Here is a 17,733-nt window from a genome sequence, read left to right as displayed (position 1 = left end):
CGTGCATACCCACATGACACTCAGATCCCTCTACATATGTGACACTCAGTGTTCCATGCTCACCACGTAACACCTAGATCTCTCTACACATGAGACACTCAGAGCTCCCCCACATACATGACACTCAAATTCTTGTAAACATGTGACACTGAGAGCTACCTGCTCACATATGTGACACTCAGATGCCTATACACATGTGATACGCAAGCTCCACTCGTACACATGGGACACTCATAGTTCCCCGTGCACCCATGCGATACTGAGGTCCCCGTACACAAGTGACACTAGAGCTCCCAAACTCTGGTGACACTCAGATCCCTGTACCTACACACATTTGACACTCAGAACTGCCACACTCACATGCCACTCAGATCCCTGTACACAAGGGACACTCAGAATTCCCTGCGCACCCAGGTGACACTCAATCCCTGTGCATTGTGACTCTCAGAGCCCCAGCTCACCCCTGGGACACTCTACATATGTGGCAATCAGGGTACCCTACTCACATAGGTGACATTCAGATCCCCGTGCACATGTGACACTCAGAGCTACCCTACTCATACGTGTGACACTCAGATTCCTGTACACATGTGACACTCAGAGCTCCACACTCACCCACGTGACACTAGATCCCTATATACAAGTGACACTAAGGGTTCCCCACTCACCCATGTGACACTCAGATCCCTGTATGCATATGACACTCTGAGCTCCCTGTGTACCCACGTGACACTCAGATCCCTGTACACATGTTACACTCAGAGCTCCCTGCTCACCCATGTGACACTCAGATCCCTGTATGCATATGACACTCTGAGCTCCCTGTGTACTCACGTGACACTCAGATCCCTGTACACATGTTACACTCAGAGCTCCCTGCTCACCCATGTGACACTCATCCCTCTACACATGTGACTCTCAGAGCATCCCACTCACTCCTGTGACACTCAGATCCCTGTACACCTGTGACATACAGCTCCCTGCTCACACACGTGCCACTCAGATCATTGTACACATGTGACACTCAGAGTGCCCCACATACCAATGTGACACTCAGATCGCTATACACATGTGACTCTCAGAGCTCCCTGCTCAGTCACGTGACTCTCAGTTCCCTGTACACATGTGACACTCACAGCTCCCCCCACCCATGTGACATTCAGATGCCCATATACATGGGACACTTAGAGCTCCCCACTCACACACGTGACACTCAGATCCCTGTACACATGTGACACCCAGAGCACCTCGCTCATCCACGTGACACTCAGATCATTGTACACATGTGACACTGAGAGCTCCCCGCTCACTCATGTGACACTCAGATCTCTGTACACATGTAACACTTAGAGCTCCCCGTGTACCCTTGTTGCACTCAGATCTCTTTATATATGGGACACTCAGGGTTCCCTGCTCACCCATGTGACACTCAGATCCCTGTACACCTGTGACACTCAGAGCTCCCCGCTCACCCATGTGACACTCCAATCCCTGTACACCTGTGACACTCAGAGCTCCCCGCTCACCCATGTGACACTCCAATCCTTGTACACCTGTGACACTCAGGGTTCCCAGCTCACCCATGTGACCCTCAGATCCCTGTACACCTGTGACACTCAGAGCTCCCCGCTCACCCATGTGACACTCCAATCCCTGTACACCTGTGACACTCAGGGTTCCCAGCTCACCCATGTGACCCTCAGGTCCCTGTACACACGTGACACTCTGTGCTCCCCACTCACTCATGTTACGCTTCGATCCCTGTACACACGTCACACTCAGCGCACTCCGCACCCATGTGACATTCAGGTCCTTGTACACATGTGACACTCAGTGCTTCCCACACTCATGTAACAATCAGGTCCCTGTACACATGTGACACTCAGAGCACCTCGCTTACCCATATGACACTCTGATCCCTGTACACATGTGGCACTAAGAGAGGCCCACTCACCCATGTGACACTCTGATCCCTGTACATTTGTGCCATTCAGTGCTCCCCATTCACTCATGTGAAACTCTGATCCCCGTACACATGTGACACAGCACCTAGCTCACTCATGTGACACTCAAATCCCTGTACACATGTGACACTCGGAACTCCCCCCTCACCCATGTGACACTGAGATCCCTGTATACATGTGCCACTCAGTGCTCCCTGCTCACTCATGTGACACTCAGATCCCTGTACACACATGACACTCAGAGCTTCCTGCTCACCCATGTGACTCTCAGATCCCTGTATGCATGTGACACTCACTGCTCTTCGCTCACTGATGTTACACTCAGGTTCCTGTACACATGTGACTCAACACTCAGTGCTCCCCACTCACTCATGTTACACTAGGTCCCTATAGACTAGTGACACTCAGAGCTCCCTGCTCACCCAAGTGACACTCAGGTCCCTGTACACAAGTGACACTCAGAGCTCCCCGCTCACCCAAGTGACACTCAGGTCCCTGTACACAAGTAACACTCAGTGCTTCCCGCTCACTCATGTGACACCCAGATCTCTGTACACAAGTGACACTCAGAGCTCCCTGTGCACCCATGTGACACTCAGGTCCCTGTACACATGTGACACTCTGTGCTCCCCACTCACTCATGTTACGCTTAGATCCCTGTACACACGTCACACTCAGCGCACTCCGCACCCATGTGACATTCAGGTCCTTGTACACATGTGACACTCAGAGAGCTCACTCTTCACCCATGTGACACTCAGGTCCCTGTACACATGTGACATTCAGAGCTCCCTTCACACCCATGTGACACTCAGATCTCTCTGCACATCTGACACTCAGTACTCCCTGTGCAGCCATGAGACACTCAGGTCCCTGTACACAAGTGACACTCAGAACTCCCTGCTCACCCAAGTGACACTCAGGTCCCTGTACACAAGTAACACTCAGTGCTCCCTGCTCACCCATGTGACACTCAGGTCCCTGTACACAAGTGACACTCAGAGCTCCCCGCTCACTCATGTGACACTCAGATCTCTGTACACAAGTGACACTCAGAGCTCCTTTTGCCCCCATGTGACACTCAGATCCCTCTGTACGTGTGACTCCGAGAGCTCCCCTACTCACTCAACATTCAGGTCCCTTTCACATGTGACACTCGGTGCTCCCCGCTCACACATGTTGCACTCAGATCCCTGTACACATGTGACACTCAGAGCTCCCACTCACTCATGTGCCCATGTACAGAAGTGTCACTCAGCTCCCTGGGCACCCATGTGACTCTCAGATCCCTGTATATATGTGACACTCAGTGCTCCCCCACTCACGTGATACTCAGATCCCTGTAAAAGTGGGACACCCAGTGCTCCCTGCCACCTAGTGACACACAGGTCCCTGTACATAGTGACACTCAAGCTCCCCGCTGCCCTATGTGACACTCAGATTCCTGTACACCTGTGACACTCACTGCTCCTTGCTCACTCATATTACACTCAGGTCCCTGCACACATGTGACACTCAAGCTCTCTGCTTCCCTATGGACACTCAGATCCTTGTACATATGTGCCATTCAGTAGTTCCCACTCACTCATGTGACCCTGTACACAAGTGACACTCAGAGCTCCCTTCGCACCCATGTGACACTCAGGTCCCTGTGAACATGTGACACTCAGTGCTCACTGCTCACTCATGTTACATTCAAACCCCTGTATACATGTGACACTCAGAACTCTGTTCGCACCCATGTGACACTCAGATCCCTGTGAACATGTGATAATTAGAGCTACCTGCTCCCCTATGTCACATCAGATACCTGTACACATGTGACACTCAGTGCTCCTTGTGCACCCATGTGACATTCAGATCCCTGTACATAAATGGCACTCAGTGCTCCCTGCGCACCCATGAGACACTCAGATCCTTGTACACATGTGACACTCAGTGCTCCCTACACACCCATGTGGCACTCAGATCCTTGTACACATGTGACACTCACTGGTCCCCACTCACCGTTGTTGCACTCAGGTCCCTGTTCACATGTGACACTCAGAGCTCCCTGTGCATCTGTGTGACACTCATATCCCTGTACACATCTGACACTCAGAGCTCTCTACACACCCACGTGACACTCAGATCCCTGTACACATGTGACACTTAGAGCTCCCTGCTCCCCTATGTGACACTCAGATACCTGTACACATGTGACAGTGCTCCCCACTCACTCATGTTACACTTATATCCCTGTACACATATGACACTTAGACTCCCTGTGCACCCATGTGACACTCAGGTCCCTGTACACATGTGACACTCAGAATTCCCCACTCCCCTATGTGACACTCAGATACCTGTACACATGTTACACTCAGAACTCTCTGCTCCCCTGTGGCACACAGACACCTGTACACATGTGACACTTTCTACTTCCTGCTCACTCATAAGACACTCAGGTCCCTGTACACATGTGACGCTCAGAGCTCTCCACTCTCTTATGTGACACTCAGATACCTGTACACACGTGATACTCAGTGTTCCCCACTCACTCATGTTACACTTGGATCCTTATACGCATGTCAACTCAGAGCTCTCTTCGCACCCATGTGACATTCAGATCCTTGTACACATGTGACACTCAGAGCTCTGTGCTCTCCTATGTGACACTCAGATCCCTGTATACATGTGACACTCTGTGCTCCCCACTCACTCATGTTACACTTAGATCCCTGTACACATGTCACACTCAGAGTGCCCTCCACACCCATATGAACATGTGACACTCAGTGCTCACTGCTCACTCATGTTACATTCAAACCCCTGTATACATGTGACACTCAGAACTCTGTTCGCACCCATGTGACACTCAGATCCCTGTGAACATGTGATAATTATGACATTCAGATCCTTGTACACATGGGGCACTCAGAGCTCTCCACTCTCCTATGTGATACTCAGATACCTGTGCACACGTGACACTCAGTGCTCTTCACTCACTCATGTTATACTTAGATCCTTGTACACATGTGACACTCAGTGCTCCCCACTCACTCATATTACACTTATATCCCTGTACACATGTGACACTCAGATTCCCTGTGCATCCATGTAACACTCAGATCCCTGTACACGTGTAACACTCAGATATCTGTACACATGTGAAACTCGAGCTCCCTTTGCATCCATGTCATACTCAGATCCCTGCACATATGTGACACTCAGATCCCTGTGAACATGTGATAATTAGAGCTACCTGCTCCCCTATGTGACACTCAGATCCCTGTACACATGTGACTCTCAGTGCTCCTCGTGCACCCATATGACACTCAGATCCCTGTACACATGTGACACTTAAGCTCCCCATTCCCCTATGTGATGCTCAGATCCCTGCACACATGTGAACACTCACTGCTCCCCACTCACTCATGTTACACTCAGGTCCCTGTACACATGTGACACTCACAGCTCCCGCTCACTCATGTTACACTCAGGTCCCTGTACACATGACACTCAGAGCTCTTGGGCACCCATGTGATACTTAGATCCCTGTACACATGTGACACTCGAAGCTCTCCGCTCCCCTATATGACACTCATATCCCTATACACATGTGACACTCAGTGCTCTGTGCTCACTCATGTTACACTAGGATCCTGTACACACGTGACACTCAAGCTATCTGCTCCTCTATGTGACAGTTCAGGTCCATGTACACATGTGCCACTCAGTGGTCCCCACTCACTCACATGACACTCAGATCCCTGTACACAAGTGACACTCAGAGCTCACTCTTCACCCACGTGACACTCAGGTCCCTGTACACATGTGACACTCTGTGTTCCCCACTCACTCATGTTACGCTTAGATCCCTGTACACACGTCACACTCAGAGCGCACTCCGCACCCATGTGACATTCAGGTCCTTGTACATAAGTGACACTCAGTGCTCCCCCCACTTATGTAACAATCAGATCCCTGTACACATGTGACACTCAGAGCTCACTCTTCACCCACGTGACACTCAGGTCCCTGTACACATGTGACATTCAGAGCTCCCTTTGCACCCATGTGACACTCAGATCTCTCTGCACATCTGACACTCAGAGCTCCCTGTGCAGCCATGAGACACTCAGGTCCTTGTACACATGTGGCACAGTGCTCCCTGTGCACCCATGTGACACTCAGATCCCTGTACACATGTGACACTCTGTGCTCCCCACTCACTCATGTTATGCTTAGATCCCTGTACACACGTCACACTCAGCGCACTCCGCAGCCATGTGACATTCAGGTCCTTGTACACATGTGACACTCAGTGCTCCCCCCACTCATGTAACACTCAGATCCCTGTACACATGTGACACTCAGAGCTCACTCTTCACCCATGTGACACTCAGATCCCTGTACACATGTGACACTCAGACTCCCTGTACACATGTGACACTCAGTGCTCCCCACTCACTCATCTTATAACTTAATCCCTGTACACATGTGACACTCAGAGCTCACTCTTCACCCACGTGACACTCTGATCCCTGTACACATGTGACACTCAGAGCTCCCCCCTCTCTCTTGACCGTCAAATCCCTGTACACATACACATGTCACATTCAGATATATCCCACTCACGTGACACTCAGATCCTTCTTACCCAAGTGACACTCAGAGCTCCCTGATCACCCATGTGACACTCAGATCCCTGTACACATGTGACATAGGGTACCTTTGGTCCTAAATCCCTCTCTCTGGAACACACAGCCCCTGCCATGACCAGGTGACCTTAGTGCCTCCTCCTCACGTGACTCCCACCCCCTGCAGACCCCTGGGGCATTTGTCTCAGAGTGATGCTCTTTCCAGCCCCCACCCTGCCACACACCTGCGGCACTCAGTCCCCCCTCCTGGCCCGTGTCCGACTGCCCATACTGCATCCCCATGTCACCTGTCACCCCAGGGTCACCTGGCTCTCGTATCCCTCAGCCCATACTGCATCCCCATGTCCCCTGTCACCCCAGGGTCACCTGGCTCTGTATCCCTCAGCCCAGACTGTCCCGTCTCATCTGTCACCCCCAGTGTCAACTGGCTCTGTGTCCCTCAGCCCAGACTGCATCCCGTGTCCCTGTCATCCCGTGTCACCTGGGTCCCGTGTGCGTCTGAGGCTTTGCCGTCCTGAGTCACGTCCTGAGAGTCCGCGGTGTTCGCCCGCCTCCGTCCTGTGTCCCGGCAGGGTGGGCCGGCTTCTGCAGCTCTGGTCCGTCCCTGCAGGGAGAGCCGTGGACCGAGTGCCCGTCCCTCCCCACCTGCCCCTGCCACCCCGTCCCCGCACCCCTGCTCCTCGTGCTCTGCTGGGCCACCCCTGCTTCTCTCCTCTGCCCCGACGCGGCCAGTGAGGCAGGAGGGCGGGGGGGGGCTGCGTCCCAGTGCCCGGGGTGGGGGGCGCTGCTGCCCGCCTGCTGTCGCTTGGCTGTGCCCTGCGCTCCGGGAGGAGGGTCATGGCCCCCAGTCCACAGGGAGGGGGGTGAGAATGGCTTCATACAGGAGCTGGTACCCCCTATCCTGCTCCTATACGGTGCCCTTCCTCATCCCCCTCACCCGCGCAGCCCTGGGCCTCCTCTGCACCCCTGGCTGCGTGGGGCACCCGCTTCCCCGCGGCCCCGCACCCCGCGCCCCGCTTCCGCCCGTGCCTCTGCTCCAGCGCCAGCACCCCCGGCCTCCCTGCCCTGGCCTCCCTGCCCCGTCTCTTGGCCTCCCTGCCCCAGCCTCCCTGCCTCCCCGCCCCGTCTCCCTGCCCCAGCCCCTTGCTCCCTCCCTCTTCCAGGCCTCCTGGCCCCCCTGCCCTCAGCCCCCCAACCACCCAGCTCCCCACCCCCTTGCCCCCAGCTCCCCTAATCTCCAGTCCCCCTGCGCCCCCAGCCTCCTTGTCCCCCAGCCCCCTGACCCTGAGCCCGCCTGCCCCAGAGCCCCCTGCCTCCATGCCCCCCAGACAGCCAGGAGCAGACAGGCCAGGGCAGACGCTGGCTCCCCTGGCCTCAAGGTGCCCCCCTGCCACCGAGGAGGGTCTCCTCAAGGGGTCTCTGCCTCCCCCCAGGACTCTGTAATGACCAGGAGGCTGAGGCCCCTCACAGGCGGCTGCTTACTCGCTCCTTCACCCTATCCCACACCCTGGCCGCCCCCCCCCGAAAGGTATCAGTGAGGGACCCCCACTTCCTCCCCGAGCAGCCCCAGGATGCAACATGCCCACTGGGCTCCCCCGCCCAGGGGAAGGGGAGGGTGCCGTGACTCAGGTGCACGGGGGTCTGGGGAAGCTACTCACTGTGATTTGTGGGTGCTCCTTTGGGGGTCCCAGCACCCCCTGGCTCCCTCCTTGCCGCAACCTTTTGTGTCTCCCTCCCAGGGCCACAGAGTCTGCAGGATCAGGAAGAGGTTGGAGCGCCGGGGCCTCCCGAGAGCTGGGCCCCGCGGGGCTCCTGCTCGAGCCGCGGTGGGCACGGGCGGGCTCTGGGCAGCGGCTGGCCGGCACGAGGCTCAGGCCCGTGGGACGCGGACAGGAAATGAGGCTCCTGTGTCCGGGCACCTGCCGCCTCCCTCGCTGCTTCTGGGGACGCCCAGGGCCCCGAGGCTGGCCCCTGGGGTGAAAGGTTGAGGATGGAGGCTGGCCAGTTCCCTCAGGTGCCCCTCCCGTCCCCTCAGCAGGCTCATGCCACCACCAGCTGGGGGCCCTGTTCCGGAGACGGCTTCAGCTCTGTGGCCCTGATGCGGGCCACCACCAGGTCCAGCCAGCCCTGGACACTGACCGTGTGCTTGTCCCTTTCAGGAGCAGTGGGCTTGCCGCCGACCTTCGCACCGGGTGTCCAGGCACATGGGGACCCCCTGACCCGGGACCTGATGTGTCTTTCCCCGCTGGACTGGGCTGGACGCTGCAGCTGGGGCCAAGTGTGTGGGGCTTGCTCTGAGGGACACAGGGAGGTCAAGGTACCACTGTCTTCACAGGAGGACACAGCTGTGTGTGTGTGCATGCATGTATGTGTGCATATGTGTATGTATGCACGCATGCATGTATGTTTGTGTGTTCATGTGTGTGTACATGTGTTGTGCATGTGTGTTATGTGTGCGCACGTGTTTGAGCATGTGTGCAGATGTGTTTGTCCATGTGTGTCATGCCTGTGTGATTGTCCGTATATGTGTGCGTAAGTACATTTGAGCATATGTGCGAGCAGGTGTGTGTGCACGTGCGCTTGTGCATGTGTGTGCATGCACCTGCATTTGAGCATGTGTCACGCACATGTGTTTGAGCATATGTGTGTCACGCATGTGTGTTTGAGTATATGTGTGGGTGTCTGTGTTCACGTGTGCTTGGGCATATGTGTGTGTGTTCGTGCACGTGGTCACGTGTGTGAGCATCTTAGTGGGTGTCTGAACTGCTGGGGGCCCAGCAGGGCTGTGGTGGTGATGAGGGGACCCCAGTGGGATGGCCACAGGCCAAGATCTGCTCACTGGTCAGACTCAGGGTGTCCCTGGGCCCCGCATGCTGGTCTTGAACTCTCAGGCTCCTGGCGGTGGCCCTGGGATGAGGGGAAACAGGTTGGGGGGTCTGCGCAGCCAGTCAGCAGACAGCCGAGTGGGCAGGAGCCGAGGCCGCCGAGGGCCCCCGACCTGTGACCTGGGGACCCTGACCATGGTCTCCCGGGGCTGCTGTCGGGGGTACAGGCCCCCAGGGGACCAGAGGGGTGGGGGTGGGGAGGATGCAGGGCAGGGGGGGTGGGCACTCTGACCCCGGGGCGTGCGGGTGGTGGAGGGGGCAGTCGGCTCCCCAGGGAGCACTGTGGTCCCGGCTGGGGGCTGGGAGCTCAGGGTGGGGGGCCTGGGAGGTCAGGCTGGAGGCTGGGCCCTGATTTCTGGGGTCCCCCCCTGAACCCTTGGGAGGAGGATCTGCCAGTTCGACAACTATGGGGGACCCGTCCCCCCTCCCGGTTCCCTCCCCCCCGAACAAACCACAAACCAGAAGTGCTATTACTTTGCTTTATTTGGGGGCCAGGCACAAGCGGGGGTGGGGTCGGGGAGGGGGTCTCAGGCCGGTTCAGTCTCATCGGGAGTCCCCGGTGTCCGTGTCCAGAGCACAGTCCAGGTAAGCGCGGAGCTCAGGGACAGCTGAGACAGTGTCGGGGGGCGAACCGGGCTTGGGGGTGGGGGCTCGGGGGCGGGGTGGCGGGGGGCTCGCTTGCAGCGGGTGGGCGAGGGGGCGCGTGGGGGCGGGGCCCAGGGGAGCAGGAGCACCGGAGATGGAGGTAGAAGAAGTCCGCGGAGCACCTGAGGTCAGTGTCCCAGGATGCATGTGGTGACCACTCGTCACGAGGGGGCGGAGGTGGGGTCCACAGCGCGGGTCCCCTCTCTCGGCATCCGCTTGCTTTGCTTGGCCGCGCCACCGCCTCCACCGCTTCACCTGGCTGTGTCCCCGTGTCCCCGTGTCCCCGTGTCTCTGCTCCTCACTCTGGCCCTCTCGTGGGGCTCGCGCCAGCTGCGGGCTGGGACCCGGACCCAGAATTAAGAGCGGGATAGTGTGGCCCTGAGCTGGCTCTGGGCTCTGGTGGTAGGAAGCCCTTCGGCACCGAGATGCTGGTAGATGAGTTGAAGAAGTTGTCGCCCTTTGAGAGAGGGTCCCCTGGGGCCCCGGAGCGGCAGGCCCCGGGCGGGCAGGGTGGCGAGCACGAAGCGGGAGTAGCGAAGCGGGCGGAGGCGCGGGGAGGCAGGCGGGCGCGCTCAGCGGCCGGCGTGGTCAGCGTCCTCGGCCTCGGGCAGCTCGGGCAGCTCGGGCAGCTCGTCCAGCCGGGCGCGCAGGAGGCGCAGGAGGGCGGCGGCGGCCCGCCGGGGCGCGGGGAGGACGAGGAGGAGGTGGCCCCGCTGCACGTCGCCGGCTCCCCGCGCGTCCTGCGAGGTGTCTTGCAGGCCGTCGTGCAAGCCCGCCTGGCGGCAACGTTGCAGGGCGCCGTGCAGGGCCGCTCGCGAGACGCCTTCGTCGTCGTCCCCGGCGTGCAGCGCGGGGGGCAGGGCGCCGAGGAGGGGGTCCTCGGCGGGGGTCAGCCTGACCCCGAAGAGCTCGCAGAGGAGGAGCCAGAAGCCGGGGGTGAAGCGCAGCCCCCGGGCGGGCTGGGGCCGCAGCGCGCGGCGCTGCCAGGGCCCGGGGCCCAGCACCAGCTCGGCCAGCTCCTGGGCGGGCACCGTGTGGACGCCCACCAGCGGGGGCAGCCGCGCCAGCAGCCGGCCGATGGCCGCGGCGAGGCGGCGGCCGGTCAGCGGGTCGGCGTCCAGCAGGGAGCGCAGGGAGCGGCGGCGCGCCAGGGCGCCCGCGCGGGCCGCCTCCGCGGGCGTGGGCGCGGGGGGCAGCGCCCGCGGCCGGGGCCGGCGCAGCATCACCAGCAGGGCGGCCACGGCCAAGGCGTTCTTCCAGAACAGGAGGCCCCGGAAGAAGTGCAGGAGGACGGCGCGGATCTGGGCCACGCCGAAGTGGGTCAGGAAGTCGGCCAGGATCTGCTCGACCGGGATGCGGGCCAGGTACTCCTGCCGCGCGTCCCGGTCCCGCGGCTCGCCCCGGCGGCGCCGGCCCGGGGGCAGCGGGCGGCCGTCCTCGCCCTCGGGCCGCTCCATGACGTCGAAGTGGAAGCGGGAGAAGAAGCAGGCCCATTGCCCCGGGAGAAGTACGGTGAGCCTGTCATTATTCAGAGAGGCTAGATCCTCTGTGTTGAGAAGGATCATGATGGGCTCCTCGGTGTTCTCCAGGACGCGGTGCCACACCATGAAGGCGGCCCGGACGGGGAGGAGCCTCGCCTCCAGCGGGGAGTAGCGGCGCTCGAGCGGGGCCAGGTGGCGGGAGTAGAAGGCGCAGCACACGCGCTTGCCCGTCTGCTCGTCCACCTGGACGAGGGCGGCGTGCAGGGCCGCGCGCGTCACGCCCGTGTCCAAGTAGAAGGTGCGCTGGGGCCGGGGGTGGTGCAGCAGGGGCGCCTTGCGGAAGGCGCGCTTCAGGCCCTCGAAGGCCTCCTGCTCCTCGTCGCCCCAGCGGAAGGGCAGGTCGCTGAGCAGCTGGCGCACCATGGGCTCGGCCAGCCCCGCGAAGCGCTCCACGAAGTGGCGGTAGGGGAAGACGAACTGGATGAGGTGGCGCAGGGAGCGCTTGGAGCCCGGGATGGGGTAGCCGGTGACGGTGTTGACGATGCTCTTGTTGAGCCGCACGCCCTTGGGGTTGATGACGAAGCCCAGGAACTCCACGGTGTGGCGGTGGAACTGGGTGCGGTCCAGGGAGCAGTAGACGCGGTGCCGGCGGAGCCGCAGCAGGACCTGGCGCACGTGCTGGAAGTGCTCCTCCTGGCTCATGGAGTAGACGAGCACGTCCCGGCCGTAGGAGAGCACAAAGTAGCCCAGCATGTCCCTGAGGATGAAGTGCACCACCCGCTGCCGGATGATGGGGTCCGCGCAGACGGCGAAGGGCCGGTAGCCGCTCGCGTCCACGTCCTGCAGGCCGAAGGCCGCCCGCCACACGTCCTCCACATGGGTGATGCTGGCCCCCTCCTCCACGATGGTGCCCCGCAGCTCCAGCTTGCTGAACCACGTGGCCCCGTGCAGCGGCTCGAAGAGCTGCGGGATCATCTGTATGTCGTCCTGCGTGTTGTCCAGCATGTCGCGGGGGTCCCAGGGCTCGTCCCCCGCGGGCTTGGCGCTCTCTTGCACCCCGGCACCCGCAGGCTCCCACGACGCGGAGGGCGAGCACTCGTAGAACGTCTCGCTGTGATCACTGTCTCCAGCCTGCTGAAGCTCAGAGGGCTCTGATTCAGAAAGATCATCGGATCCGTCTGAGCTTGGCTGGTCGGATGTCTCATCATCTGCTTCCTTCGGGTTAAACACGTCGGCCAGGTCGGAGTAGAGGGGCGGCAGGCCGGGCAGCAGGCTCACTGCATGTCTCTCCAGGGCCACGCATGGGGGCGGCGGGCGGAGGCAGTGGCTCAGGCAGTAGGGCGAGTGGAAGGTGCAGCGGCCGCGGTTCCAGTCGACTTCCGGGGTGTGCACTTGGAGCCACTTGATGCCCAGGATGACCGAGAAGTTGGGCGAGGGCACGATGTCGAACTCCAGCGACTCCTGGTGGTTCTGGTGGATGCACACCAGGGGCTCGGTGTAGAGCCACACGGGCTCGCTGCCGATGAGGGAGCCGTCCATGGTCTGCACCGGGTGCGGGTAGGTCTTCTCGTACAGCTCCACGTAGTGCTCCTGGGCGAACCTCTCGTCCATGTAGTTGCTGGTGGCGCCCGAGTCCACCAGCGCCCGCACGGCCACGCTGTGGTAGGGGTTGACCCGCACCAGGAGCAGCAGGAAGAGGTGGTTGCGGTTGATGGCGGGGTGCACCTCGGAGGGCAGCCAGCTGCTGACCATCCAGCGCTCGGGCGCAGGTGAGTCGATCCAGGTCAGGTTGCGGGGGCGGCTCTCGGGGGGCAGCCGCAGCACGGCCCGGCGCTCGGCCAGCTTCTCCTCGATCTGCAGGACGAGCACGATGAGGCTGTCCAGCGAGTCGGGCTGCGGGACGCGGAACAGGTAGTGGCGGATCTCCTCCTTGAGGCCCTGGCACAGGTGGGCCTGCAGGACCTCGTCGGCCCAGCCCAGGGTGGGCACCAGCCCGCGGAACTCGGTGATGTACTCGATGGCGGCGCGGTCCCCCTGGCGCAGGTTGAACATGGCGTCCTCGGCGATGCGCACGGTCTGCCGGTACTCGAACACCTCGGACATGGCCTCCAGGAAGGCCGGGAAGTCGCCGGCCAGCGGGCTCTCGCGCTGCATCAGGGCCTGCGCCCACTCGCGGGCCATGCCCGACAGGTGGCCCACGATGTAGGCCACGCGCAGCTGGTCGTCACAGAACATGCGCGGGCAGCTCTGCAGGACGAGCTGGCACAGCACGATGAACTCCCGGTACTCGCGGCGGTCGCCCGAGAACTGCGGCGGGCCGGGCATGTGGCCGGCGGTGACAGCCCGCAGCAGGATGTCTTCGGCCACCCTCTGCTGCTCCCGCAGGTCCTGCATGCGGAAGTAGAGCGAGATGAGGGTGCGCACCAGGCCCAGGAACTCCGACGTGGTGTCGCCCGCGGCCGCCTGCGCGCCACCGGGCCCCGCGGCCCCTCCTTCGGCCCCTCCTTCGGCCCCTCCTTCGGCCCCTTCGGCCCCCGACTCGGCCAGGTCAGTGCTGTCGTCGTCGTCCGGGGCGTCCCACGCGTTAACCTCGGCCTCTTCTTCCTCCTCAGGCGCCCCGCCCAGCGGACCCCCCGCTGCCCCCTGCTGGGAAGCGTTGCGTGACTCCTCCAGGTCTTGGAGTAGGTCATTGGGTGGGTCCTTAATTTCCGTATGCGGGCCACTGGATGGCCCCTCCATGTCTTGGAGGAGGTCAGTGGGCAGCTCTTCCCCGGCCTGGGCGGCGCCCGCCGCCGCCCCCTCCGCCTGCGCTCCGCGGCCCGCCGCCTGCCCGGCGCTGTTGGGTGAGCCCTCGGAGGACTCCATTTGTTTTGATGATGGATTCTTACGCTCCATCATCGTCTCAAATGAGTCTTCAGAGGGTTCCATCATGTCGTCGATGGGAAGGAGTGTAGCTCTGAAGACGGGTAAGGGGGTCTGCAGTTGGCTGCAGGGCTCAGAACCTGGGGAGGGGGCGGGAAAGACAGCGGGTTAGGCCACCCCAGGTCAGGGCCCAGGGCCCGCCCCCCAGCTCCCGCGCCCCTAGGGAACACGGGCTCCCCAGGGAAGGGCCCCCCCAGGCTCCCGTCTGGGTGGCCGCTACCCCCCCCTCCGCTGGGAGAGGTTCACAGCCCATAAGTGGGAGGTGCGATGGGCCCCGGGGGCAGGCCCCTGGCAAGGACAGCTGGGTGCTGCGTTTCACCCTGGCCATAGCCTGTCCCCTCCTGCTCTGGTCACCAGACGTCACTGCGCTGTGCAGTCCAGGGCTGTCCGAGCCTGTGGGCGGGAGTGTCTCAGAGACCCCCTGCTGTTCCCCAAGAAGGCCAGAGTGGCCAAGGCCCGGAGCCCCTGTGGGCCTCTGTCCTGCCCCAGGTAGCTCGTGGGTTTTGCCTGTGTCGCAGACCTGGGGCAGGGCACACGCAGGTTCTGGTTCCATGTTTCCCGGGAATATTTCAAAGGCGCCTTCTGCGAGCCAGAGGTGCACGGGTCTGCCACCCGAGTCTGCTCGGGGCATCCGCTGCCCCCTGCCAGGCTCCCTGTGGGAACCTGTCAGTCACCCCTCGGTTTCCCCCAGGCCCCGCCCACGAGGGGCTGCCCGCCCAGGGAGGGTCTGCAGGAACTTGAGATCTTAGACCCCGAGTCCACACATGCCTCAGTCTTACTAGATGGGGGGACTGCCCTCTCGCCCCAGCAGACACCTCCTTTCCCGTTGGCAGCTGGTTGGTCCCAGGGTGGGGTGGGATGTGAGGGAGCAGGGGTCCCGAGCCGGGGGTGGGGGCTGAGGGTGGGGCAGAGAGATCGCTGATGGTGGCTGGTCTTGATGTTGGCGGCCTTGTCCCGGCCTGGAGCGTGCACCCACAGAGGAGCCCTGGGGTGGGTTCTTGGCCTATTTCTGCTCTGCCCTAGAGCAGAGTGGAGGCCCATGGGCCTGAAAACCGTTGGCACCTATGCCTGCTCCTTTGTTTCACACTCACCTGGCCCACAGACTAAGAAAACGCAAGGCCTGGTTCCCTCATGTAAAACAAGGTGTTTTGTTTTTTTTTCCCCTTTATGGATAACGGCCAAACTTGCCAGCAAGGCCTGGCATTCTGGTTGCTGTTGAGAAGGAAGTCCGTCCTGCTGAGCATGAGGCTCGTGTGGCCACGCCCCCCGGGCACCCCTGGGTGTGGCGCTACCAGTCCACATCCCCAAACCAGCACCCACGTTCCCGGTACACTGGAACTGACCAAGACCATTTTATGGAAGAAATATAAAGGCCTTAGCATTGTAGGACATTCACATCCTGCCATTGGGCACCTCGGCTGGGCCTCTGTGCCCAGCCCCCCCTCCGTCCCCCCGCCCCCCCACCAGGTAGATTTGACCCTGCCACGAGTTCATCCATTTCTCCATCATCACCCTCTGGCTCCATGACCATTCTCATTTCGAATTGCAATTAAAATGTTTGAACATCTGTAGACTAATCTTGTAGGTAAAAATCACAGTACGTGTTTAAAATCCATAAAACCCTTTCCTTGGCTAAAATTTAAATTTTTTAATGGGCTAAAAGAAAAACATTTTAAGTGCATGAAATGAAAAACATTAATTTTGACTATCTTAAATTCCACCTCTGACCAAAACTTAAAATTTGAAAATTTTAATGAACTAAACTGTAATATACGAGTGTGTCTCCAAAAGACATTTACTTACTAAAATGAATTAAATTTAAATTGGCTAAAATAAGTAAATAGGCTTAACATTTGAGGATTTTAATTGGCTAAAATTTAAAAAGCTAAAATTGATCTTAATATTTCAAATCACTCTGTGTCTGTCTCTAACAATCCTATATTGGTTAAAAAGCCAAATTTCAAATGAAAAGACTTGAATATGCCTTTAAAATCCCCCAAAGAAACATTATTGGATAATATTTAAGATTTAAGAAATTAAGTTTACTAAAATTAAAAATTTAAGTTGACTCAAGTGTGAAAAAATATTAAATTGAATAAAAATTAAAAGTAAATCATTAGAAATTATAGTTTTTTATTAGTTAAGATTTGAAATTTAAATTAGATATGTTATTTAAATTTAGTTAAAATTTAAAATTTGTTACAATTTAAAAGAAATACTTTGAATAGAATTAAAAAACTTAAGTTAGCTTGAAAAAACAAGTTAGAATAAAATTTAAAATTAAATTGAGGTTGGCTAAAATTTAAAATTAGGTTGAAGGAAATTTAAAATCTCAGTATATCTCTCATAACCTTTAAAGCTCTTTATTGGCTAAAATAAAAATATTTAAATGGGATGAAATGTAAAGTTAAAAATTTAAATGGTCTAAAAAATGCCAAATTCTGTTTCTTAATTCTTGGAACTCTCTACAAATTCAAATTTAAATTCCTTAACAAATTGATTTTAAATTTTATACATAATACAGCATTAAATATTAAATTCTAGTTATACAACAGTAAAAAGCAAACACACATAATAGCCCAGACCCGCTCTTAGCGTAAAATCTACACTTCTTCATTTTGTTAACGTAATCATATTTTTCAACATTCCCGTCTTTGATCTAAAAATCACACATCCTCTGCATTTATGAAAACTGCATCTTAATGATCCTTAACTCCAAACACTTCGCAAAAGGCAGAAGAAAAGTTATCCCACTGCCATGCTTTCCTCTTTCAAACTTACGACCGTTTCTTTTCACTGCACTTCAACCACAGTTATCAATTAGCATGAAATAAAAAATTTACCATCTAATTTTCCTGTTACACGATGACATAAAACCGCAGGCTCTCGCCAGGCCACTCCTTAAACCCTTTATTAGCTTAATTCCAAACCTCTTAGCTATAAAAACGTGGCGTGTTATTCCTCCAAATTCCTTCTTTGTAAGATACATGCGTTTGGTCTTGTAAGTCTGCTCAAAGCCTGAGAAAAATCTCTTAATCGCCTCTAAGAAAAGATTGAAAAGCCTCAGCACAGAAAATGCATCTCTAACTACATCATTCCTCTCCTGACCGCTCTTTTGAAACACAAGAAATTTTGCCCTGTCACTCTCTTAGAATCTTTCAGTGGCGGAAATCCAAATTCCTTAGCACAGCAC

General features: G+C 57.7%; 1 protein-coding gene across 1 annotated transcript; it reads right to left on the bottom strand.

The window, feature by feature from the left end:
- Positions 1-10,709: 10,709 nt before the first annotated feature.
- RTL1 (retrotransposon Gag like 1) lies at positions 10,710-14,549 on the bottom strand. The gene has a single exon (XM_055130219.1). It carries the CDS (start codon positions 14,547-14,549, stop codon positions 10,710-10,712), a length of 3,840 nt encoding a protein of 1,279 aa, XP_054986194.1.
- Positions 14,550-17,733: the final 3,184 nt, after the last annotated feature.

The sequence above is a fragment of the Sorex araneus genome, chromosome 3 (assembly GCF_027595985.1).
Source record: "Sorex araneus isolate mSorAra2 chromosome 3, mSorAra2.pri, whole genome shotgun sequence".
NCBI lineage: Eukaryota > Metazoa > Chordata > Mammalia > Eulipotyphla > Soricidae > Sorex > Sorex araneus.
The sequence above is the reverse complement of the archived record's forward strand: the minus strand, read 5'-3'. Positions and strand labels throughout refer to the sequence as shown.